Source organism: Diadema setosum, chromosome 15 (assembly GCF_964275005.1).
Source record: "Diadema setosum chromosome 15, eeDiaSeto1, whole genome shotgun sequence".
In the NCBI taxonomy this organism is placed as follows: Eukaryota; Metazoa; Echinodermata; class Echinoidea; order Diadematoida; family Diadematidae; genus Diadema; species Diadema setosum.
Window position 1 is genome coordinate 12,098,544 of NC_092699.1, and position 27,425 is coordinate 12,125,968.

The 27,425-nt window shown below is 40.1% G+C and overlaps 1 protein-coding gene across 1 annotated transcript; it reads right to left on the reverse strand.

The window, feature by feature from the left end:
* Window positions 1-697: 697 nt before the first annotated feature.
* LOC140238905 (cyclin-L1-like) lies at window positions 698-27,181 on the reverse strand. Its single transcript, XM_072318803.1, is given in 12 exon segments — window positions 698-3,677; window positions 3,680-3,701; window positions 3,704-3,899; window positions 4,821-4,929; window positions 10,556-10,706; window positions 13,444-13,548; window positions 14,059-14,158; window positions 20,170-20,234; window positions 20,869-20,989; window positions 22,445-22,554; window positions 23,383-23,457; window positions 26,942-27,181. Coding segments are annotated over 12 exon segments (1,602 nt in total). The 5' UTR covers window positions 27,176-27,181; the 3' UTR covers window positions 698-3,363.
* Between the last annotated feature and the right edge of the window lie 244 nt (window positions 27,182-27,425).

A 27,425-nucleotide genomic window follows, 5' to 3' on the forward strand; every position in this document is an offset into this window, starting at 1 on the left:
ATTTTTGAAGATTTTAAAGTACGAGCTCTGTCATAAAGTACAAAATAATGCCTTTTAAATGATATATTGGTCACTACATATAAAGGTAAATTTTTGAAGTTATGGTCAAAAGAAGCAAAAATTTTCTTATTATTCTCTTTATTTTTCTTGACCTTTAATCGCAAATATCTCCATTTGGCAAATATGGACTTATCGGTTTTTGCAAACAAACTCATCAGTTCTATATTTGCTCCTGAGACAACTGCTCCCATGATATATCTGCACGCTATTAATAGAGACAAACATACCACAAACACAACCCCGACCCTACTCCTAATCCTCACATCAAACTAAACCTAAAACCCATCACAACCCTAACCTCAAGTCCTTAGAGGAAACAAGACCAGAGCAACTGTTGCTGGAGCAAATGTCGTGTTACCACATTTTGCACACCCTTTAAAAAAGATGATGATCTTGCACACATCACTCGTCCACTCTGGGTCTTTCTACAAGAGGTTTGAAGACCACGACAAGTTCTCTTTTCATTCAAATCTACTGTTCACAGCACTAGGCAGCAAAACATCTTTTGATGGGAACTATCAACCATTTGCAATGGACAGCCCTCAATGCCTGCCTTAACTCCTTTCTCACAACTGCACACACATCACCAATTTGCAAAGGTACCCAACTAAATCATATATCCTGGAAACTTGGGATGTACTTATCATTTTCACAAACAGCAACTTTTATTACAAGAAAAAAAAAAAAAAAAAACATAGTAAAAGACATATTATTTGAAGATACATGTATATTTTTTTTCCATTTTTTTTTATGCTGTCCAAAATAGAACAAAGGAAAAACGTGTGACGTTGTGTGGTGCCATTGGCAAAACCTACGAAACTTCAAAGATCAATATAAAATTGGCATTTAATACAAAGTCCTTGGTTCTAGTACACATGGTTCCTGGATCTTTGAAGAGCTAATAAGAAAACAATCATAACCACAAAATTCAGCTTTGCTTATGACAATGGTACAGGGCAAAGTCAATATCCAGTCAAATCATTATAAACGATAGACAACAAAGTGTAGTAATTATACTTAAATCATTTGATCCACTTCCAATCAACCATTTAAAGAGTCATATAAAATCATGAACTACAAAACAAAAACAAAAAAAATAATGATCTGTATTTCTACAATGAATCAATACAGCAAAGTTTAAACAAAATATCCTAACCTTTTTTTTTTTTCTTTTTCCTTCCCTTTCTATCCCCTTGTCAATATTGTTATCTTCAGAACAGACTGATGGAATGTAAATCAATTTAGTGCAGCCGAGTCATCACTACATTCTGCATGCAGGCAACAAATCACAGCTAAAATTTATAGAAGCAGTGAGAGCACACAGAACACACAAGAAGTTGGTAGTAGTGTACACAAGATGATGACCCATTGCTTACTGTTTTTTTGTTTTTTTTTTTCAAACATGGGGTGGGGGGTGGGGTAGAAAATAATTTCCCAACATCATGCAATCTAAAATCCCAGTAAGCATTTTGTTTTGGATAGCTTTTTTTTTCTTTCTTTTTGTTTATGGTTTGCTTGAGTCATTTGTCAACCAAAACCAGACTTTTACCATGTAAGCACTTCATTTACAAAGAATTAACTATCAACTATGACTCCCCTTTATAACTGGGTGTGACGTAATAACGACAAACCCGACAACTCGATAACCAAACAAATCAAGCCACTAGTACATGGCTTTATAATAAAATCCAAAGCAAGTGTTAAAGGAGATCCAAGTCTGGGTGATGCAGTGGAAGTAAATGGTGTCCTATCACAAATTTTTTCTCACTAAAACGATTTGTGTGCATTGCTAAACAAAGCAATAGGTGTAGAGACAGAACACTATGACAATCTATTGCAGTACTCATTTACAGAAGATACACGAGACACAAATCTTGCTCCTATACTGACCTACCCAAATGCCAAAATAAGAGCTTGGGTTCAATGTGTACAAACTTCTCTCAGTATGTGCATCTTGGTACATTGAAAAATACAGACTTGTGACATTACATGATCGCTCTCCTAGACTGGCAAATCATCATGGTGGTATAACTCATGATGGTAATATCTTTAATGAGGGTGTATCTCTGGTCACATTAGTTTGACATAATAATGTTTGGCCACAACCGTTTATAATGACTGGTATCAGGACATTAAAAAGGCTAGTCATTTTTTCGCTCCTTTTATTTTAACAGCCACTTTGTCTATTAAACTACTGGGGCAACCCCAAAACAACACCCTAATATACTGGAAGTAAGAATCATAGCAATAACCTTCAAGTGGTACTTGGAAAAAAGAAATACGTGGAAAAAAAGAAAAGAAAAGTATGAACACATATCCATAAGGTTCTTGGCCGAAGAAATGTGAACTGTTAGCTTTAACAATGTTGTCTCACATGATACTTAAATATGCACACATATCTGTGAGTTCGCAGAACCATGAACTGTCACTTATGACAGTTGCCTTCTTACATGATACACATTCTGTTGTAATAACAAAGGACCAAGAGCTTTCCTCTGAAAGCTGAAACAAATCATTCCAAAAATGAAAATGCCCTTCTTGCACACTATGCACACTGTGCATTTGATCCTACACAATTCCTTTCCATTTCTGAGATTTATTAACTGTACATAGCTACTGACAATTATTCACCATCTTTTTTCACAGCTCTCAGAATTTTTTTTTTTTCATTCTTGGGTTTTTTTTTCATTCTCTTTCTTTGTTTAACCTTGAGATACATTCATAATTTTTCTTTTGTTCTTCTCTTTTCTTTTCTTTTTTTTTTTTTTTTTGGGGGGGGGGGTGGGGTCAGGACAAAAGGGGTCCAGATAACTGGATAGCATCTCCTGTCTGCTGGATGACTACTTCTTGTGCTCTGCATCTAGCTTGGAGTCAGTGTGAGCTCCATTCTAGCACAACAGTGAAATTAAAGCTACAAGCAGCAACCCACTTGCTGACTAAAATGCAGTGTAAAGAATCTTCAAACAAAATGAAGCAACACTTCAGCCAAGCAGTAGGCAACAGTCACATGGCAATATTCCCATGTCAGTGCATTCTCAAACCCTGACCATTCCAATTTGATACGACATATTTTTACACATCAAGAGAAAACAACCATCTAATGGATGGTATTTTTCCTTCTCATACTCGTATATCGCCCTCAAAGAAGCAAAACTGCTTTTACATACATATGCATCGAGTAGAAAACTCCCTTTCAACAGGACACTGAAACTTACCCAAAAGGTGGTTCATAAACAAATCAGTATCTCATGACGAAATAAAAACATTCTCTGTCAAATAAGGCACTAGAAAATGAGGCAGTCGTCACCTTCTCCGTCGTTCGTTGGCGCGACTGTGGCTAGAGTCTCTCTTGGATTTGTGCGAGTGCGAGCGCGACATTGGGGACCGTGAGCGGGTGCGCGACCGATCCCTCCGGTGCTTACTCCTGCTCTTGTGGCGCGAGTGCGAGGACTCCTTCGAGGAAGGGTCGTTGTACGGGCTGTAGTGGTGCTTGTGTCGGCGCTCCCGTGAGCGGCTGCGCGACCGCGACCGACTCCGGCTCTCGTAGCCCCGCGGGGGCGTCCTCGCATGCTTCTGCTTGTGCCCATGCCGATGCTTGGGGCTGGCCGAGCGATCCGCCGGCTGCGCTTGTGGTCGTCCCGTTACGCTTGCTGCTGGACGGTCGTTTCCTGCTGTTACGCGGTGTTGCACTGCGACTTCGGGAACTGTGATCGCGAGACGAATGCCGGTCGGAGTGAGAATCGTGGCTCTCTGATCGGCGCCCTCTACTGGAAGAGCGGCTCCTACTGGAGGCAGATGTTGATGGACTCCTCTTGTGTTTCTCTACTTTACCATTTTCTCTGCAGAAAAACAAAAATGGACATGGATGAGATGAGGAATACAGTTGAACCTCTCTTATCCGGCCTCCCTTTATCCGGATCTCTCTATTATACAGACGCAATCTCTCCGTGCTTTTTTTTTTTAATAATTACGGGAGGAAAGGGGGATTCCCAACTCCTTGACAACTCCTACCCAAACACACATGAAGTACATATTACTTCCAACATGATTAACATACATTACATCAAATTTCCTTCCAAATTGCTTACCTCCAGACATTTCAACATCCCCCAAACATCCCCAAATGTAACAATGAAAAGGTTGCAGTATACACATTACTACATGTGGTACTACAATGGGCTACATCAGTACATGTGTATGTATATGTACATGTATAAAGCATGGAGTCTCCCGTATCCGGCCAAATCCCTTATCCGGATGAGCCCCGGTCCCGACTTATCCGGATACGAGAGGTTCAACTGTAGCTATTATATCACTCTTCTATATTGTGACAGCACAATTTTTATTTTTTTTACCTACAGAGGGAGGCATACACTGGACTTTCACTGAGTTTTTATAGATTAATAACTTAATGAACAGATTGTCCAATTTTCTCCACTGAATGCTTCACTATTTGTGGAAATGTCTCTTTACAGCAACACAAATATCTTTGTTCATTCTGGTTTATTCTACGTCGAGCAGGTGACTTGTGTTCCTTTACTTAACCATGACTTAGTTTCCTTCTCTTTGAGCAATGCCAGGAATTCAACATTTCACATTCAAACGATCGTTACAATGAACTCTTATAATGTTACCTCCACATTTCTCCTGTATTCATTCCCATTGTGACATCACAACAAAGAAATCATGCAAAATACCCCAGCAGAGAACAACGTATCATGCACTGACTGTAAATACAAGCCACTTCAATCCAGACTTACCTGCTCTTAGTACTGCCTGCAGATCCAGAGTGAGGTTCTTCCTTGATGGAGTTGACTATTTTGTAAGTCTTTGGTAATCCTGGTGACTCTGTGTTTACCTTCGGGGAATCTATGGCAGATAGGGGGGAAAGGTATCATTAGCTCAAGTGTCTGTCATGTTTGGGGACCAACATTTTTTTTTTTGTAATTCTTACATTACACATATAACTTGCTTTTTTAAAGGACAAGTTCACCTTCATAGACATGTGGGTTGAGTGAATGCAGCAATATTAGTAGAACACATCGACGAGAGTTTGAGCAAAATCGGACAATCCGTTACAGAGTTATGAATTTTTGAAGTTTCTGCTCAGTCACGGCTGGATAAAAAGACTACTATAGCTTGTGATGTCACACGAGTACAACGATATAAAGAAAGAATAAAGAAAATTCAACATATTTCCATTTTTCTCGCACAACAAAAGAACACTCGACTTCTCTCTTTCAGAAGGCAGGAGGAATAATATTACCCTTAACATACGTCAGTAGCAAGTAGAAGAAATGTGCACTTTATCAAAAAAGTAAAGTTTTGTGAAATTCTCTTTTTATTTTCCTTATATAGTTGTACGCATGTGACATCATACGCTGTAGTAGTCTTCTCTTCCAGCAGTGACTGCGCAGATACTTAACCCTAAAGGGGCCGGGCTTTTTTGGCTATGCTCAGACCGGGGGGGGGGGGGGGGTGGGGTGGGGGGGCGGATTCCGCGCCCCCCCTCCCCTCGGCCATCGGTGGTGCGATCGCGATGAAATTTTGCATGCGTGAGACCCGCGTCATAATCTACAAGATTGTGTTATAAGATTTTTTGAAACAATCAATTTCTAATTTTAATTAATTAATTATGCAAATTAAGCTCAAGGTGATATTTTAGCTTAATTAAAAGCATTGAGAGTCTAATTTTTGATCTGTAAATCTGTTTTAGCATATTCAACAATTGTACATCACAAAAACTTCCAAAACTCATTTCAATTCTTATGTATTTTATTGTTTTCAGAATTTCTTATGTATTTCTTTGTTTTTCAACTTTTGTTTTTTCTTTGTTTTTTCATTGGAAATTGTAACTGACCACTTTTCTACCATAATTAGCACAAAATTAATCAATGAAAGTGATTAATTGTAAAAATAACCAGGTTTTTATGCCTTTCATGACAGAGCACTGTTTTCCATAGGAAATGTACACAAAATCACAAAATTGTGCCCGTTTTGGAGCGACATTCCGTTACAAAAATGGGCGTGGCTTCGCAAAAGTATGCGCGGACGTTGCAAATTTGGTCTCAAAAGTTGCGCGAGACTTGAACGAAGAAAGTCAAGAAGCCTCGCAATGAGGCCTTCTCGCGTTACAGAATTATAGCGCGAAACGTCGAGGGGGGGGCGCGGATTCCGCCCCACCCCCCCCCCCCCCCCCCCCCCCCGGCCCTTTTAGGGTTAAAATATTCGTAACTTTTGAACGGATTGTCAAATTTTCTTCAAATTTTCACTGATGTGTTCTACTAATGTTGTTTCATTCTCTCAATCCTTATGTACAATTGTATATGAAGGTGGACTTGTCCTTTAAGGAGATGGGACAATAAATCAAAAATACTGAAGTCTTTCCATGAGCTGTTTATTGCTGTTCATATGGATTAAGACAGAATGAAGTCTTGCTGTCACTATTAAGATATCTATGACCAAATATCCTCATTTACATACACCACTTCCACAACACTTCATTTAATCACAACAGCCTATTGGTAAATTAACCCGCTGAGGACGGACTGATTTTGCTACAACATGCATTTCTATAGACACTTGCCCGAGTATACTCGGGACTCATCCTCAGGGGTTGAAGCTTGGTAAATTCTGTCACTCACAAATTTTCTACTGTTCTTAAAGTATTTGATGCCGCCCTCAACATATTTTTTTTTTTCTACTTTCATTTTGCACAATGACAGAGAAATTGCTAGCATGCAGGGCCTTTAATTCAAATTCCTCAAACCTTACGTATTGTTTGACAATGCATACACTTAAACTCCTTGCTATCAGGAGGCACTGCAGTATCTGATCAGGGCTCGACCTTAGCGGGAGCCCGGGGACCATTGGCTCCCCAGAATCGCTACGGGCTCCCCAGAAATGTATGAAAAAAGCCCGGCTGGCTCCTTAAGTTTTTTTGCCGTATAGCCTCACGTTGCAAGACAGAATCATAGTTTATGTACGGTACTACACACACTCACAATTATTAACGAGCGCGAGCGGCCCCGGCGCGCGCAGCGAGCCCTGACGCTCGAAGTTATTATCCCTGCAATTGCAATATAGACTACACACTGTACATGTTTCATTTTCCAGCCGGCCCACGTTGCCCGCATGTGTGTGTGTCTGTGTGTATCCGACGTGTGTGTGTTCGTATCTTCTATTGTAGAATAGTGTGCGCACATGCAATTCGATGCTTGCGTACTGTGTGCACCGAACGGAACTTCGCGCGCCTGAATCTCTGTCGCATACGGACCCTGATGTCTACATCGATCGCCGTGGTATCCCCATATGTATGGCCGGCTGGGGAGCGTGAGTATAGTAGCTAAGCTACACACTGTAGCCAGCTGCCACTATAAACAGTACCCTGTTTCGTTTTGAGTCGGGGTAGAAGCGCTCCGTTGTGCAATGTCTGCTTCTTTTTCTCTACTTCTTCCGCTTTTCCCTTGCCTCCCAAGTACGAAATGATTTTTAGAGTGTTGTGTGTGTGTTTTTTTGTAACGTTATTGCATCATTTTTCTGCAAGGAAGAGGTGAGTTTCTGTTCGTGTATTGATGTGCACTGCAGTATATGTGCAGGTGAAAAGCGTTCGAACTTTCCTTCCCGAGTATCGTGGAAACTCGATGTATTTCTAGGCCTATTGTTAAAGGAGATCTCATATAACAAAATACTTATAACAAACTATTTTCCGGTCAAAATGAATTAATTTCCTTTGTTTTGTATCGTTTATTGACGATCCCAAGGATCTCGTCGCAATACAGAGTTTCCAATGTGTACTAATTTTTGCGTAGCTTTCGGTGCTGCAAACTTTTGCTGGGGCCTAATCCTACTTACTACTAAACGGTAATATCGTTCTATTTCTTCGATTTCTTCGATTTCTTCCATTTTATATCACTTTATCCGTTCCCTTTATACTTAGAAATATTTAAACGTAATCCTTTCAAGTGTCTCGCACTGTTATTTTCGTAACGGCGATTTCTCCGCTTTGCTGCAATACTTTTTCGAATCGAAGCGGCGTGTGTTGTCTTTTCTAAATATTTGTGTTAGAAGGTGTTGATACTTTGTATTTGTTATTTATTTTCCTCGGTTTTTATCTCGAGGGACTGTGCGTGTTTCTTAATGTTGATAGGAAAAGGCTAAAATGATCTGAGTGATGTCTGATATGTAGTGATGATGAAAACTATGCTGGTAAAAAGACAGCTTACTGCATGCTGAGCGTACGTGCCGTTCGTTTTATTTCACTTTCCCTCTTATTCTTCTTTCCCTCTGACTCTTCTTTCCCCTCCAAAGAGTCAATGATTAAAAAAAAAAGAAATTACATACACCTCACAACGAAAAGATCCACAATCTACCAACCTTCGTAAAGTTAAATCTAAATGTTCAATATCAGCAAAGAAAAAGGGGAAAGCATGAATTACAATAAATTAGAGCGAAGAGATTGTGAAATACTGAATACATGCGCGCAGTCTCTTCGGCTCGAAGAAACTTGACACCCACCCCTCTCCCCTTGTGGAAATTTCCACAAAAGCAGGTGCCACACCCAGGTGCGTGCCAGACGAAAGAATGCGCGCACTGGAATAAACAGCGTGTAAATATCCTGGAAATATCGATCGAAGAACCAGCTCATTACTAAGTAGTTGAATTAAAGGAATCATTGCAAAGATATCGTGATTCTATAGCCTTTCTTTTGGCGCAGAGCAGGAAACATCAAACAGTCGAATATAGTGTACTTAATCGAATATCTTCTGTTCCCTGAACAATAAAAAAAAGGATCGATTAATCAGTCAATTAAAAAGGCAATCACAGAAATACTTAAAAGGTCTCGTATGCCCAGACAAAGTCACTATGAGTAGGTCCAATGAGATGCAGTCATCACCTGGTTAGACAGCAAAATATGACAATTAATTTCAGTTCATGCTCATCATAACTGCTTATTACTTTTCAAAGTTTTGGCTAGTAACATTCGTTCGTAGGTGTTTTTTGTTTGTTTTGTATGCTGTTCCTCGTGAAAGACGTAATGACTTCTTCGTATCGAATGTAAACTGCATGTTTACCGTAAACAAGCCATCAGCTCAGCTATGGCGCATTCGATCCATCGAACTTGCAGTAACCTCAGGCAGGAGCACATGGCGCATTCCTTTTAAGTACAACCACGTGTTTGCACATTGGCGCAACCACACACAGCGCGGCATTTTGCGATCATCGTTATATAGCAGACTTTCCGATTCCAGTCAGGGTAAAAGAAATTGGAATACCGGTACTTTCAGAAAATACTGATGTTTAAAATCCAGTAAAATTAAAAAGCCTGAAAACAACGCATGATTATGTTTTATAGTAAACAATAGTTGGAAACACCGAACAGAGTTTTGCAGTCACTCACACAGAAGCTTTCTTGAGAAGATGAAAGCATTCCCCCTCCCCTGCTAGATAGTGGAAGCTTCCATAACCAGCCCAGCAAGTTTCTGGAGGAACTTATGCACTTGTAGTCTTGTACACAGGCATTGAGAGAAATGTGCTGGTGACCAGCTCGCACGCGCACACACACACACACACACACACACACTGTGTGTTATAGACTAAGAACAAGGTATCTCAGGCTTGTGTCTGTGGAGAAATGCATGTTATATCTAAATGAAATCTTCTCCACCAGGTTGATACCACTAATAGACCTCTACTGCTGATTACGACCGAGGGAAACGTGGCTCCCTCAAACTCAATTTGGCTCCCTAAAAAGGTCCCTGAGGAGCCCGGCTGGCTTCCTAGAAAAAAAGTTAAGGTCGAGCCCTGCTGATACAGCAGTGCTGGCTAGGACACCCCTGTATTCAACCAGTATCCAAGATCTTTGAACTTGACCTGTGACCTTTATGGCATCATAATTCTGTCTTACAAAAAAAAAAATAATAATAATAAAAAATGACCTTGTTTTCACCAACGCAAACAACTTCGATGATGTAACACAGGCATTTCTTGTGTGTAAATATCAAGACTGAAGAGTTACATCCAAGCAGGAAACTGTCTAGCATCCTGCAGCACCTTTAACAATGTTTTACTTATCATGAAAACTATTAAAGTCTGATTAACAAGTCTGAATGTTATAGAGACACTTCTGAGTACACTGATACCAGGGGCGCATTTCATGAAGCATTTTGTCCGAAAACTTTTTTGGAAAAATTTGCTCTCAGCCAATCTGGGGGGCATTTCATGAAGGAACTTGTCGGATAAAATATCTGACAAGTCAATTATATCCGACAAGTTTTGAGAAATTCTTTAGTCTGATTGGCTGATTTCTCTGAACTTGTCGGATATAATTGACTGGTCGGACATTTTATCCGACAAGTTCCTTCATGAAATGCCCCCCAGATGCAAGGATTTCAGTAGCTTTCAACAGTTTGTCAGACGAAATATCTGACAAAACGCTTCATGAAATACCCCCCAGAGCACAATTTCTTGCAGAGATGCGAGGACAAAAACTCACTTGGTCTAGAGGTGTGGGGGGAGAAGCTACTGGGCGTTCCCGCCGTGCTGTTCACTCCGGACTCCGAGAGCTGACCCTTGGCCCTTAGCTTGGCCTCCTGGATGGCCATGCGACAGTGCTCCAACTTCCTGTCCAGGGTCTCAAAGGTTTTCTGCATGAATGGAGGGAGTGGAGAGATGAATGGTCAAACAACTTCACCAATAACACCATGTCAGGACCATTACACACTGCACTGGAATGAGTTGCGCGAGTTACACACACACACACACTGAAAAAAAAAGAAGCAAATGTCACCGTATGTACAAGAATTTAAAAATGTAAGATATGTGGAACTACACACACATACACACACACTAAATTGAATGCATGCCTCTGTCAAATTCTGTGATGTAACTTCCCTTCACACAATAACATGCAAAAAACAGACAAACAAAAACAAACAAACAAACAAACATCCAACAAAATAATAAAACAACAATAATCTCAGAAGTAGGAGAAACTTTGGCGGGTTCTTTTTCATAGAAGCACTAAATCTACCATACAGAAGCGAGCACATTTCCTGCCGCATGAAGTTTTGTAACATCTTGCTGTAATACAATGCACTCTCATTGTAAGGAAGTCCTCGGACCGGCGCACAGTGGGCCAGAATGAGCTCAAAGTGCGCCAAAATTATATTCCGTCGTTTCTTTTTACCCAAATTTGGTGTCTAAGGGTAATTGGGGGTGTAGAATTGATTGAACATAATTTCAAACTCATATGACGTCACTGTGATGCTGTTTTTTCATTGGCTACCAAAATCTGTCTGTAAATGACGAATAAAGCAATGCAAATCTTAGGCTGTTATTTTTAGCTTTAAAGATTAATTTATCTTTTCACATTCACTGACACTGCTTACATACTACCATTGAATACACGATGCTTACATGTCATAGAAAGTGTATAAACATTCGGGTTTCGTTAAAAGAATCGAATTTATGCTGAAAGTTCCATATTACACAAGTACTGCAAAACGATACTGTTGTCCGTGTAAACTAGTTAGAATATAAGTTTATGATGTACGCTGTACGTTTGGGTGAATTCATTCACTTTATTCTAGCAGGACATAAATGTGCGATATAAAATCAATCTCCGATATAGTTCTTATCTCTCTACTTCATATATAACCTTAGGCCTATGCCATATCAATTCATATAAGCGCAAAACCATTTTGTCTAATTTTAATGGAAAGATAACAAATTGTGAAGTCAGTAATCAGGAAAATGAAAGGTTATGACTTAGCAGCTAAGAATGAGTCTGCCGTGTATGAAAGTTTACTTGGAAAAGCTAAGATAAAAAGATTTTTTTTTTGAATGAAAAATTTATCGGAATCACTATGAAATTATAAATTCATCCACGTTCCACAATGATTTTTTTTTTCTCATCAGTCGTCGGAAGCAAAGTTTTCTTTTGCTTCCGACAACCCACAAAGTGTATGGGATCACAGTCTGATGAATCCGACTTGTATTGGTCGCCTATCAGGTCAATGTCAGACATGTCAGGCATGATCCGATGAGGCAAGATCGTCCGATGAGGATCACGCGAGCAATGTCTGACATTGACCTGCAATCGGATTCACAAACTGTGATCCTATACACTTTGCTGAGCTGCCGGAAAGCAACAGACTTTGCTTCCGACGAGTAACCGATGAAAATAATATCTCTCTGTTTTGGTGTATAACGTTTATTCTGCATAATATGTCAAGAGTAGGATCGAAGTATTTAGGTGTCCATACAATATGTATCGCAGTGGGAATAGCTATGTTTACAGTAGTGGCTATGACAATTACGGACAATATGGCTATATGGCCTTGGCTGTGTGCAATTATGTACTCTTTTATCTTCGGAGGAGGGGTCTTTTAGGTGCCGGACTAGCCCTATACATGTATTTTATAACTCTGTTTGCCTCTTATTCAGTGTTATTCCTGTTTCTGTGCCTTTAACGTGCGAGAAAAAAAAAATAAATAAAAAAATGCCGCCCTCATGCGGCCCCGTATGATATAACATGCAGCATTCCTAAGCGGCTGCAAGGTCCAATATAGACGTAATGTGTCGCGGAAAATCGGCTCTAACACAAAAAGTGGCAACAGGTGGCAGCCAAATCTGATATCAGCTTAAAGCTGAGACATCAGGGAATGTGGTGGTAATAGAATTTAGTTGGAAATCCGTGGCAATCTAAACTTTTCATTAGGGTTTATTAAAAAGACAAATAATTAGCCTCTTTTCCAGGATAATTAGCGTAGGATATTCATGAACATTAAATTTCTTTGCATTTTTACGGCATTCATAACGTAAAATGAACTCTGAGAAATATGTGGGAGAAATTACAGGTTGATATCTCAAAAACTACATGTTGAAATTACTTATTTATTAAAGAGGTTACCATTTGCTTTGAAACTCTTAAAATATTGTATTTTGCTACTTCAGGTAGGAAATATACCCCTTTAATGTACATACCTGATTTAAATATTTTAGTGATATATTCTTCAAAGTATTGCCTCTCAAGAGCGCATGTCAAAAATTTAAAAATCCCAAGTGCCCAAAGTGACTTTTGGCGCACTTTGGTATCTCTCTGGCCCACTGTGCGGCGGTTTCTTTCATTATAACAAAACAGTCATGTACATGAAGATGAATAGATAATTTTGGGACCGGAATTTTCACTTCATTGTAACAAGAATTTTATTATCATCATGTTTGTTTGAACAGTAGTGCACTGTAATACATTTTGTAGTATGTGAATTGACATTTATAGTCATCTTACATGGTACATTATGTAAATTGACATTTATAGTCCACTCGTATGGATTAGAAATGCAAGCTTCTATAAATGAGAGAGACATTAGCACTTCTCACCGTTTTCCTTGTGTACAGCCTGAGAATGGAGAGAGAGATATCCTCCACATCATCTTGGCTGGCTCCCATCACACCATACCAAGGCGGGTTGTTTGGTAGGGGCAGCTAAAGGGGGAGATAGGAAAGTAAACAAAATGTTGTCATTACTGGGCAAGTCGTTAGAAACTGTCATGCAGCAACATACAGTACCATAATCGAGTCGAGGAATTTAACTCCTTGAGACTTTTGTCGGTGGAAAAAAATCATTCAAAGAGTAACGAGTTTGGACGTGTAATTGTTCATTACACTACTACAGTTGTATGACATTCTTTGTTACATATTCTCTCAAAATATACATTTTTCGTTTGTTTTTGTTTATTTTTTGGAAATATCAAGTCTCTGGTCACACGATCACAGTCTCAACTACCTGTTTATTCAAACTTCTCACTTTTCCTAATTTTCCCCATCATCATCCAGCTTCACGTGCCATGGGTAAAATCATATTCATTTACAGGTTATCTACATCAAAGGCACAACAGTCTGGGTGATGAAAATTTTGCATGATACTGCATTGAGGGTTTGTTGAACTACAATCCGTACACAATATGCATTTGTGCAGTGCATGGGAACACTTACCCCAATTTGCCGGGCGGAGAGGAATATACACGCACAGGCGACGGTTTCGGGAGGGTAGCGCACAAAAACGTCTGTACGGAAGCTGTCGTTCATGTAGTTCCTGCACAAAGATGAAATAATCGGTAGTCTTGGATCAGTGGGATGACAAACTGGTTTTAACACAGAAACAAATTTTTCATGTTTCCTACAGCGGTTCTGGCAGATTTAGACTACAGTAGTCATGGCTTGTAAGATTTTAATGCCTGTCTTCAAACATGAATGCAGGATTCAAGCTAACTGCATCATGGTCCAAAGTTTCAATACAATGTTTAATTTTTGCTTTGAAGCACAAACGGAACAATTTCTTCATTTCTTTAGGTTGCACAAATGCAACGTTTTCTATCAAACACATCCGCGTCTTTTCTCAAATCGGCTTGTCCATTGCTGTTCAAATGTCATAACTGCACATTGTATTTTGGACATTAGATGAATCCACCCGTAAATCTGTTTCTATAATTTGGACTAGGTGAAAAGAGAAAATAGGGCTTGGGAGAGTGATTTCCTACCTAAAGAAATAAGAAGTATGCTGCTTACCAGAGGTTTTGGCAAACCATCCACATGCCTTCCAAACACCAACATCAGGCCACCAGTTTCAGCTGCTTGTCTTTTTGAGTGCACTCCCTTCGCCACTGAATTGTCTAACTTTATCATTTTCTAGCTTCCTATAACTCCCTAGTTTACTCATTCTTAATGTCTGCTTACTTTTACTTGGACTAAGCTTAAGAGGCTGACAATGGTATATGATTATGCATTCACTAGTATACACTCATGGGAGGGAACTACCACATTAAGGTCTAACTCCTTTTACAAGCAACACTCGATCAATACAAACATTGTCAGCTGGCACAAATGGTTTAGCTGCTTGAGTTAGCGTAAGAACACAGCCTTTATGGGAATGGGCAAAAGGCAAAGCACTGTTCAGATTGGGTGTCTCCAGGAACTCTATGGCTCATCAGAGAGGAGAGCCTGGCTCTAGCCAGAATTTCTGGGAATCCAAGTAGGTTGTTTTCAGATATAATGCTGACAATGAAGTGTACGTAAACTTTTTTTCTTTTTCTTTTTTTTTTGGGGGGGGGGGGGTGAGGACACTTCAGGAGCTTATTAAAGCCATCTGCCACATTACAGCTAACGCAGTATCTGCCACGTTATATCATGCATGTTAAACTTCATGCATATTATTTCAACACTGGTAAAAGGTAACAACTACATACTTGCTTGTGTAATGTATTGGTTTTAAGCACTGCATGAAAAGTGAAAGGTTGAATCCATAAGCCACTAGGTTAATTATCTTAACATCTTTCTATCTTTCTTTTATCAAGTCTTCAAAATACAACGAAAACTGCCTTTCACTGGCACTACAAACATTGAATATTCTTAATTTGTAACAAAACAACCACAAGAATATACAAGATGAGCGATCCAACAGCACTTTTTCCAGAGCAGAATAATTTCCTCTGTGGCGACAGTGACACTTTGTCTCACATGATCCATCCACACAAGTCAGTCATCTTCAGCACCAGGGTTTCTGCAGGAACAGGGCTGGAAGAGGTAAACGAATACAAATGGCACTGTCACGATCCACAGGTACGCTAGCATCTGACACATAAGGCATTCCTGTTAATCTGTCTGATCCAACAGCATGCAAGTAGTTCAATACCCATCCAAGGTCATAAGTACGCCGGTAGGAAGTCCCGTTCTTCCGGGTCAACCATCCTTTGCGAGTTGCGAGTTGCCACCCTGCAGTACTGCCCGGGCAATCACGCCGGCCATACGCTAGGGCACAGCTGAACGTTCAGGAGACTTGTCTTGTGAGTTTGTGCACTCATCTGTGAGTCTGTGAAAACCATGAACTACAAAAACATGAATCACATGGAGACAGCATTTTTCTTCCTCCTGTAAAAACATGGGAAAATTATGAGATTACAATGCACTAAATACAACTCATCATCTTTGTGTGTGAGAAAGAAGCTGTTTGCGTGGCTTTCATTGTAACACATCAGACAGAAAAGTCAGATAACCTTGCAATGATATTCTAGCATACTAGCAAACTCTTTGACTGCAGAATGCATCATGAAATATGTTCTGGCAGGTGTTACCAAACACCACTTTTGATTTTTGTTTTTCTCTCTATGACACTCATAACTTCCTTGTTCTATGCAATATGTTCTGTTTTCAAACAGAACACCTCAGTCAGTTAACATCCTCTGTGCGCGTTCCTTTGGTCCCAGGGCCCATGTCTGCGATATCACCCATCATCAAGCACAGTGTTCTCTGCACAGGGACAACCAGAGTTCTGATCAGATCATGGAAGAGTGTCTTTCAAGTGTCACGGCTACCCACGCCGCCTCCGTTGCCTCGCTCCACCGATGCCGGCTCTGGAAGACTTGTTGTAAGCATACGCTCTTATCTGTAAAGAGTCTACATGAACAGTCATCAGCACAATTTTCTTTCGAGCATATACTAGGGTTGCCCGTCACTTATTCTAAGAGACCAGTACCATTCTACGTGTGGTAATCATAAGCACTGAAGTATTTTTTCAATGACATCACTCAGAAAAATTGGTTGTCAAGACTACCGACTTTATCTACTCTACACAAATACACATATACTATCATTCATACCATTAACATACTCAATAGCAATCCATTATAGCTCTTTTAGGTGGATAAAATGCATTTTAACTTGCCCATTCCAAAAGTAATTACTTTAACATTTTCTACCACAAGGCTTCAATGGTTTTGTCCATCTCTAAAAATCTTAAATTCCACTTTTTTGGGGCAATCTGTCTTGACATACGACAGGAGTATGTTGTTCTTGGTTTTGAGGTTTTTGGAGGGTTTTGAGGGCATCTCACAAGCATTACCTCAAAACTTTGAGCAATATCCTTTAGAACAGATATGCAGCAAAAAATGAAAGTATTACTTGTTGGAACATCCTACTATGAAGAGTTTGGCAGTTTCACATGTCCCAGGTGCACATAAGCATTTAATCATTGTGTACGTGATTTGTTGATTTCTTTATCACCATGCAACTTTCAACATACAAACAAAATTGTAACACCTCGACAATATATCCAACGAAATACATACAAACTTCTAAAATTCAGTTCAATGACCTCATAACGTGACACCGAGTGGTTTCTCCACTTGACTACATAAGCCTTAATGAGATTTGTGACACACTCACTGCACTAAAATACTAATGATACAACAGATACTGACAATAAATGCAAATAAGGAAACACCACCCTGTTGTATGCCCTGATGGCATACCGCAGACATGTGATGTCCCAGGAAAACGCCAGGCCCATCCCATTCATGTACCAGCGTTGACTGGAGTGCACTGCTTGTAGACTGGAGGAGCAGCGAAAAGGGGGGTTACGCTACACGAAGCCCTCGACGCTCTCCCAATATGTCGCCCTCTCGTTTGCGAGGAGGGGAACCTGCACTTGGCTTGAGGTGACGGCCGACTGCAGAGCCCACCCCACTGGCTGACTGGGTGGCCGACAGGTGCAGGGGGAGACTACTGGTGTGTTTCTGGTGTTTGGTGGGCATGTGGAAGGTTTGTGTGCCGCCACACACGACACACGCAGCTTGGAGAGATTTTCTGTACTTACCAACCTACATCTTCAGTAGGAGGGGAACAAAATGAAATAATCTCGCATTAGTATATAGCTCTCAGTTTACACTTAGCAAAACTTTGGGAAGTTTAAAGGTCATCATTGCATAAGACAAGCTGAAATATTCCATCTGCCCTCTCCCATCTCACAAAACATTGTCAAAATGAGTTCAGAATGATAAATGCTACAAAAGAAGTGTGCACATACAAATGGATCCATGGACATTTCATTAGTATGTGACATGTGATTTGAGCCTCCTACTATCAAGAGGCGCCACACACAGAAATTAATGGTGATGCAAATTCCGAAGAAATCACTGATCCAGATTTATTTTGGCAAGCATAAAAGGAAAGCAGAGTAAATGTTCTTGTTCCATGCTTCAATCACAGTATAATACTGTATAACCAGAAATACTTGCAGCATGAAACTAATGCAATTTGGAGCTGCTGGTCTTTTTCACAGCACAAACTTTTGCAAGATTACCACTGGCATTCAATGCATTGTCAGGGCTCCACACTAACTTTTATTTTTGGTGGCCCAAAGGCAAACATCCGACCTTTTTTGGTGGCCCGATCAGGCCACCAAATTCTTCATTTCTGAAATTTTGGTGGCCCGACTTGCGTTTCTGGTGGCCCCGGGCCACCGGGTCACCGTGAGTGTCGAGCCCTGATTGTTCAGAAAAATAAAACCCCATCAAACCTTGGCATACATTTCACTTTCATGAATCTTGACTCATTGTGAAATTCGTAAGTTTCATGCACAAGAAAATTTAAGACTTTTAGAGTACAGATGTACTGTATGAAAAAGAAGACATTTTTGTCTTTCTAAAAGGGAAGTTTGTGAATAATTCTGCCCCACTTCAAACATAAGTCTTTCCAGACGACAATAAGTTTTATGATGTATCTTCACACAAATAAGTGTTTCCATGTATGAAATAAGCCTAAATCATAGCTACTGTGAAATATGACTTTTGTATTACATTTCACAGTTGCAGAGCCTTATCAAGAATTTCCGAACAAAGGCTGAACATAAAATTCTGTAACACAAGTGGGTCTCAGTCAAGTAAGTTAGTCAAAATTACAACGTTCCTCCACATCAACATTCAGCATTCAGCTAAATAGATGTAATCTCACTGCTATGCAATTCGTTTAGTGTCATTTAAAACATGAACCAATGGTACCACTGTAGCCTGTACATAAGATATACCAGACAGCATTGTATGCCTGGAATATCTAATACTATCAAAGTTTGCACTCCACTTGCAAAAGTTTGAACAAAATAGGCACTTTCATCTTAAAAATATATTTCTAAAAGAGTCGTCAGCACACTTGAATGAAGATAGATCAATTTTGTTACATGGCTTTATTTTACACTGCAGTTCAGTGGACAGCTGTATACAAATTATCTACAATCACTATCGGAAGAAGGTAAATTGAGCAGTATTTCTATGCAATTTGCATGACCATATCATCTTGTACAGGAAGCTCACAACAATTCAGTCATTTCAACAATATAGTAAATCAACAGGACCAGGGCCCCAATTCATAAAAGATGTTAGGATAGCAAGTCTTACTAGGAACAGCAATCTCCCGTAGCAACAGCCAATCAGGAAGCTATTCATGTTGTTACTATGACATCTGCCACTCCAGCAAGAGTTGCTATCATAATAGCTTTTTATGAAATAGGGCCCTGATGATATTAGAGTATATGGCAGGCCACATAATTTTGAAAGTCAACAATGAAACCTCCCAGCTTTAGTTTACCACTGTCAAGTTAATCAAAAATAGCAGTAGTCTGGGTGCCATAGTCCGATTTTGTGCCCAACCTTGTTTTATAATTCGCCCAGCGTTTTTTTTTTGAAGATTTTACCCTATCTCAAGGTTGCTAAATCTGTATCTCGTTGATGCAACTCTTGTATAAACGAGAGATTCTAGATATTCAAGATGGTCACCAAAAATTGACATTCCATTTCAAGTATTTCCTATTTCAGCACCTTCAACAGTAGGGTAAAATCATCAAGAAACAACGGGCAGACTGTAAAACAAGGTTCCGCCTACGGCACCCAGACTGCAATACCAAAAGGAAGCCTTTCACATGCCACCTCGTGTGGTAATCAAAAAGCAAGGGCATGCACTTTTCTGGGCTATCTCACTGGTACAATGCAAAAATTGTAGCAACAAAGCTTTGGTCAAAGAGTCACTGGCTCTCACAGTACATTTAATGCCCTTGTTGACAACTTCTGAAAATGGGTTCAGTGAACATCCATGTCTGAACAAGAGCTATAAAAGCTCTCAATTTCCCCGGCATTTCATCCATCTGTCTTTGTGGTTTTGTTTTGTGTATGTGTTTTTTTTTTTACTTTAATGTTTTTTATTAGCAGCTGGGAGGGATTATTTGCGCTTTGCAAAAAATTGTGTGGTCTGCCATGAGAAAGTAGGAGTTTCTGTACTCACCATGCGGTCCGTATGAGTTGTGTGTTGGACTCACACTCCAGCGCCTGAAGGTACATCACAATCATCTTCAGAGATGAGAGGATGAAAGAGAAGAAGAAGACAAATCAAGTTAGAATCTGATCTTTGCTGCAGTCGGACACAAAACCTTCGAACGAACGCTGCATTCAATCATGCTAAATTGGCGACCGTCGCTGGAGGAGGGAAAAACATATTTCAAAGTGCTCATAACTGGACCAATGCCAAGTGGAACAGAACAATCCCAATGTCATAGAGAACAGTGAAATACATTCATGAATAATACATCATTATGTTATAAGGGGGGAAAAATGGACAGAAAGAAAAACACATACTTCAATGGGTTATTGGTTCTCATTAGCAACAACATATAACAATGAGGGCAGAGTGCAAAAAAAGATGACCACTAAACAAACTTAGTCAATAGATAGTACAAAAAGTAATCCTTGAGAAGTTGTTTGGCCTCAGCCTATGCTGCAAAGGCACAGGGCTGCCTTGCACCTTTGCTGGTGGATTAAGAAAAAAAAAAATTGTTTTTGTGTCCGATGCTGGACTGGAGAACTGATGATTTGTAGAAGATAGGAAACGTGTGGCACTAGTGCAAATGTCTTTTGAGGGGAACACAAGTTTGTTTCGTGGTTTCCATCTGTCCTTGCACGCAACCCTCCCATCAGTCTACTTTACCTTGTGGGGATGTTTGACGTGTACACAGAAGCCCAGCTCTTTCAGTAGCCTCCTTTCAGCCTTTATCACCTGATTCTTCACATTGATGTACTTCTGGTCTGAAACCAAGGGTTCTGGATGCCTGCAAACATACAAAAGGTGAGTAAATATCAGTGGAAGACAACCTGAATGGCATGGACTTACATTGCATGGTTGAAAGTAACTTCACTTACATGCAAACTAACAACTCTTAATAACACTGGTTATTAAGTGAGAGTGTTAGTGTATTGTACAATTGTACTCTACATACCTACTCCGAAAGACAGCTTTTAGGTTCTCAGTTGTGTGGCTTACTATGGCACTATATGTAGGCAGATTACAATTTATCAAGCTTGTCACATACTACAGCGTTTCACAATGCTATTTTCCACATTTGAGCTTGGGAAAAAGTGTCTTGACTCTGCTTACATGTACAAGGGAAGTAACCCTTAAACATACTATCCATAGCAAAATTGATAAAAGCCAGGACAGCATACTTACAGATCTTTCATGTTCCAATACAGACAAGAGTAACCGGTCCTCTTCAGAAAATGACAAAACGTGCATAATTCAAATCAGCTGAATTTTGAGAGGAAAGAGAGCACAGAATGTTGAAGACATGAGCTTGGTTGAACAGGGAAAACAAAAACTACCAATTACGAGAGAGGTTGAAATGCGGTGCACTGGGGGCAAAGTGATCTGCCTATCTTTATAGTGCATCAGCAGGCTGGGAGAGAGAGAAAAGTGCCCCCTGCCAGTGCCAGAGAGAGAGAGGGAGAGCTAGTGTGGCCCGGTTCTGGAGTGACCGTCCCCCGAGTGTGCGCAGAAGAGACTCCCTGGCTGCCGGGGATTGCCCACAGGCACGGCCTGCCTCGAGGGCCAGGGCCGAGATCCCTTCCCAAGCCTCTCTGGAGGACACTTTAGCTCACCAGACAAAGAGAGCAGGGGGACCAGAAGAGGCTGTATGGGCAATCACGGTGAGAGGGGGGAGAAAGAAAGTGGTTTAGGAGTGCTCCTTGTGAACGCATGCGTGGGCATGCCGCTAAACAAGCACAACACCAACAAGTTTACAGTCTGAACTGCCATAGTGCCACACAACTTGGAAAAGCTGTACTTAGAAATTAGTCCTAATCCATAATGTGTCAATCTTCTACACCTGTATCACTATATTTATCTTTTTCAATATGAATTACCTACACACATAAACTGTACTGACATCTGCAACACTATACAATAATTTCTCAGTCTGCAACGAATGACAATGTGTACACATATCAAAGTATCATCCTTCATGAAAAGACATAACATACTTCCAACCTCTAGAAAAAGAAAGGCTAATTCTTAGGTATTCTGTTTCAAAAGCACATCAAACAGGACTACAGGCTAACATGCATTGACTGAATCAATCAATACTCTTAAAAATATACATTAGCTAAATAGGGATGGCATTTGATGCCAAAACTAGTAGACAAAATTTGTGTGACTAGAAACCTATTCCTACAAACCTGGGGGGGGGGGGGGGGGAAGAAAAGAGGAGAAAGTTTACTATTTGACTTACTTATGACTTCTCTTCTGCTTTATATGATGAAACACATTGATAACATCTCTGATTCTTCTTGGTGCTTCCTCTATTTTTGACGCTAGGTTGATGCAAGCCATGGCCACCGTCTTTGGAAGACAGAGAGAAATCATAGGATACCAATGATAGAAAAAGGTGAGCATTTCATCATGAACAGTAATCAAGCCAAACTTATCATAGGAAACACCCTTCAGTTTATTCAGATTTAAAGGGTTAGTACAGTATTGGTTGAGGTGATAATTCATCTTTTAATTTTTGAGAGATACATAGACAGCACTTTATGAAAGTGCTTACAATTCTAAAAGGAATTCAAAGTTTACTTGAAGATGATCGGTTTTGAAATCGGAAGAGATTTCCATAAACAAACAAATAAAACAAAGCAATCCTAATAAAAGGTGGGTGCAACCCTATCTTAGGATCACTTTGTTTTGGGTATCTCAGATATTTCAAAACCATTTTTCATCAAACAAACTTTGAATTCCTTTTCGAATTATATGCTCTTTCATATTTCAGAAGAAGTTTCTCACTATCTAAAAAAAAAAAAAAAAAAAAAATCATCATCAAGAGGTTTGGAAACCCCCCAAGTCCCATCTCAACCAAAACTGTACCAGGACAGCTGGAATTAGACACAGGTACTAAGAACACAACAGAACTAAACATGAACCAAATTATAGATTATCTGAGGAATATGGAGTTGGAACTCTAAAGGTAACCAGTGGAAGTCAATCTCAGCCTTTTAGAGATTTGTTTGGGGTTACTGTCACAATACATGTGAGGTACAATGTAATACAAAACAAATTATGCACACATGCATCTATCAAAAAAACAAACAAACAAAAAAATCCTTGTTACACATCTAACGCTAACACACATACGTGTACACACTCACTGACAGAAAAATAGGCCAACTGACTCACCTCCATGCTATGCTTCACAAAAGACTTGGAGTAGTAAAACCTCTGGAAAAGCACCTGTCCAGTGGCCATAGCAACCTGCGGAGACAAAATACAAATATAACATTGTGAAAGACAATTTCTTTACATAAAGGCTACTAAATACTTCTGCCACTTAAAAAAAAAAAAAAAAAAAAAAAAATACGTTATTAAATAAAATCCTGAAAAGATCAGATTCTCTGGACAGACAAATTTTTCTGTCTAGTCTTGCATATGTCTATCCAAATTACTATTCTACAATGATACAGTAGGTGGGTACTCAAATTTGTCAGCAAACTATTCACTTTGTAGGTAAGATATTAAAGGTTCACTTTCTTCATAAATTCTGCCATCCACCAGCCATTGGGTGCCTTTTTGGCCTTTCGTGCAAGCAGACATCCAGTGAGTGGCATCCAGTGTAGATAGCACGAAAGTCATGCAAGCTATGAAATTTTCAGAGCGATCTTGCACACACACTGGAGATTTCTGGTTGTTCATTAGTATCTTAATACATGGCTTGGGCACTTTCTGCACTGGGTGCAGTGGGACGCTTGCAGAAAAGGCACCCAAAGGCTGGTGGACAACAGAAGTCACAAAGAAAGTGAACCGTGATATCTGCAAAGTGATTAGTTTGCTGACTGATTTGAGTACATTGTACCCATCTACTCTGTCAGAATGGAATAGTAATTTGAAATATATGCATAAGACCAAATTATTTAGTTACACAAGTGTAGTTCTGACATTATTTTGTCTCTACGAATATTTGTAAAATGATGTCAAGACTTCAGTTTCATGGGACTAATTTCGTGCATGGAGAGGTAAGAGCCGCAGGAAAAGCACAAAAAAAATTTAGAGTCGGATGAAGTCCATACGCGAGGTGTTCCTGCAGTGAGCGAACCGGCTGGCGCTCATTTTTCGGTGGGTCGTTCAATGCACATTGATCGGTTGATTGAAAATTCGGCTTTTGTCAAAATGTGCAGACACAATTTTTCATTCTTTTCACCATGTGTTATGAAGCTTGCGATAAGCAAAAAATCTAACAGAACGGTGCAATTTGTCAATTTTTAGCACTTTTTTGGCCATTCTCATTCTTAACATTGGACTTAATTTCCCCGCACTTTGGAAAAGTTGCACTAATTCTGTGTTTTTGACGGCGAAATTTGGAATTTTAGATGGATTTTTGGAGGTGATTCAGGCACTTTCCGGGGATGAACGAGTGTGCCAGTGATGTGAAATGATGTGATATGTGGATGTTGTGACAGTAGAATTTAATGGCTTGTGATAAGTGTCTGGATTCTGGAGGCAAGCCGAAAACTGGGGGGTTTACTCTAGCACAAATGCAGAGGTTTCAAATCCAACCTACAGAGTACTAGTAGTTGTCATTCTAGCAGATCCCTCCTGATCAGATCATCATAAAGTCATCAATTTGGACAGAAATGGACTCATCAGCGGAACCAAACGTTCCCCGTATATTGTTGTCAATAACTGGACTACACTGGTGTGTATTCAAATAACTATACACAGCCCAGTCACTGTTGATATAGCTGTGCAAAGCACAGTTATATCAATGGGCTAGTATTCAAATTTACGCCGATTTTTTAGTACTTAGATTCAACTAAGTTGAAATCTAGCCGCGATATTACCCTGTACCAGATCTCAAAACCTACAACAATGCGCCAAAGCATTCGGGCTGGTCGCAGTTAGCATGGTTAGGACGGTATTGACCGAAAGATTGGTCTGTATCTGGTTGTCAGGATATGTTCTACGGAGACTGCATCTGGTTTCACAGAATCCCCTTCTATGCCTATACCTGTAGATCTAACGTCACTTACCATTAAGTCGCCACTGCCGCAAAGTTGCCAGACATTCACATCGCATGTAACGTGCGCCGCGATCGGAGATCAGCTTGGGCGACAGATTTTCATCACTCTCAAAATGCATTCGAAATTCACCTTTTTCCTCCGTAAAAACACAAATAATTGTAATCAAAATATATTTTACCATATTATGGAACAGGTGATAAAACCATTTTTAATGCGAGGATGTTTTTGATTTAGAGTGGATTTCGGGTGGCAGATTAATACAGGTTTTCAAACGCGGTGACGGACAATGCATCCTAGTCCTACATTGAAGTGTGTGTATAACACACACACGCTAATAATATGTGGCAGGCTATGGGCGGCGAACTGATTCAGTGCCTATCGTTAGTTCGTCAACCCGAAAGTGCATAGGAATCACACACAAGTGGCGACTATATGGTAGATCTAATTGACGTTACAGACCAAAGGCTATCCTACTACCTGGCTTCTGTATTGATGCAGACAGCTTTTTTACATTCAAACAAGTTTGACATGACATGACGCATTAGGCAGCAATATTTGGGGTAAATTTCTCACATTGTGCAATCGAAATACTCACAGTAAGTAGGTTATAATGCAGAAATTTTATCCGTATCGCAACATCGCCGTTCGCTAGCAGTAAGTCGCCATTTTGAATCTGTTAGCCAATCACATGCGAGGTACGTGTTTTAATGAAAAAACACGTAGAAACTACCTCGCATGCGATTGGCTAAGGGATTCATATGTTTCTGCAGTTTAAACGTGACGACGCGACGGGCTGGTTGATGTGTGTTTTACATTGAAAATTCTACCAAAATGTTGGATTATTCATTAATCTGGTGAGTGTACGTAGTGCATTCTTGAAATGTTGATTTTGATATACAAGCTTACATTTGCCGACCTACGTCCTAGGGCCGTGAATTAGACGCAATCGAGAAGGGTGAGGTACCTCACCCAATTTTCCATAGAGACAGTGGTTAAGACCATCCACACAGCGATGTGTACTATCAACTTCCGTCTGTCTACGGAGGAGAGCGATAACGTCAAAAAATATAAGACTACTCCGGACAGACGGATCTTTCTGTCTATGCAAATTGATGCCCCGCGCCGGAAGTGCCCTTGCTACGAAGTGCACTAAATCTTGAAGAAAGAGCCACATCCGGGTATTTTTACGTCATTGGCGATAGCGAGAATTCTCCATAGAGACAGTGGTTAAGGGCTTCAATTTAATACAGCGAGGTATCCGCTGAAATAACCGGTAGGCCCCTACGTTAAATTCATTGCTATACTCACTTCTACAGTCTAGAGTTTCACTTAACATACCTAGGATAACATACCTTGGATGTGGGCGTAAAGTTAGACTTAACTTATTTGCCCCTCGGTGTGGTCATTACATGACATTAATAACTTTTTGTTAGGCGGTGTGTACTGTGTAGTATAACATGGACAAAGAAATATCCCGTCGGGGTTGCATTTGTTCTTGTCTTGACTCCAGAACCTCTCTTGAAACTATTCACGTCTAACCTTCACTTACAACGCGACGTACAATCATCAAGCCAAATATGCTAAGGCCTGGCTATAAATTTACAGCTATTTATATTAAATTTTACTTTTATATAGGCCATGGGCCTATTAGTAAATTTATTTGCTACGCTTCCCTTTGTGGCTTTCTGCGTGTAGGGCTACCTATTCCCGTTCAATTTTACCTGCGGCAGTTTGAGGAGGATCCCAGCAGTCTGGATAAATTCACATCCCAGGATTCGCAGGTCAATTTCGGTATCCAAGTCCACGCCATCGTTAATAGAAGGTGTCTGAGAAAGCTTTGCATCTGGAATCAGAACATTGTCAAGAGTGATTATTACGTTTCCAAACGAAATATCATTGTTTTTCACAGTTCTCTCGTCGTCCGCCATTCTTGCCTCCGAAAATTCGACGTCCATTATAGTCTTCACTGTACGCAATCCCGCATGCACTAAAAAGGTTAGAACGATGGCACAACGTACGTTGTAAGACACACGCACGCATGCTCAATGAAATTACGTGACGACCGGCCATATACTACACGCACCAACAGAAGCCGTGGTGGCGAAGAACCTGTTTCGTTTCTGGTACAATCTTGCGGCGTAATATCTATTAAGTAGTTCCGACTCTTTGGATTCTGCTGCGAATAATCATACTTATCTATATAAA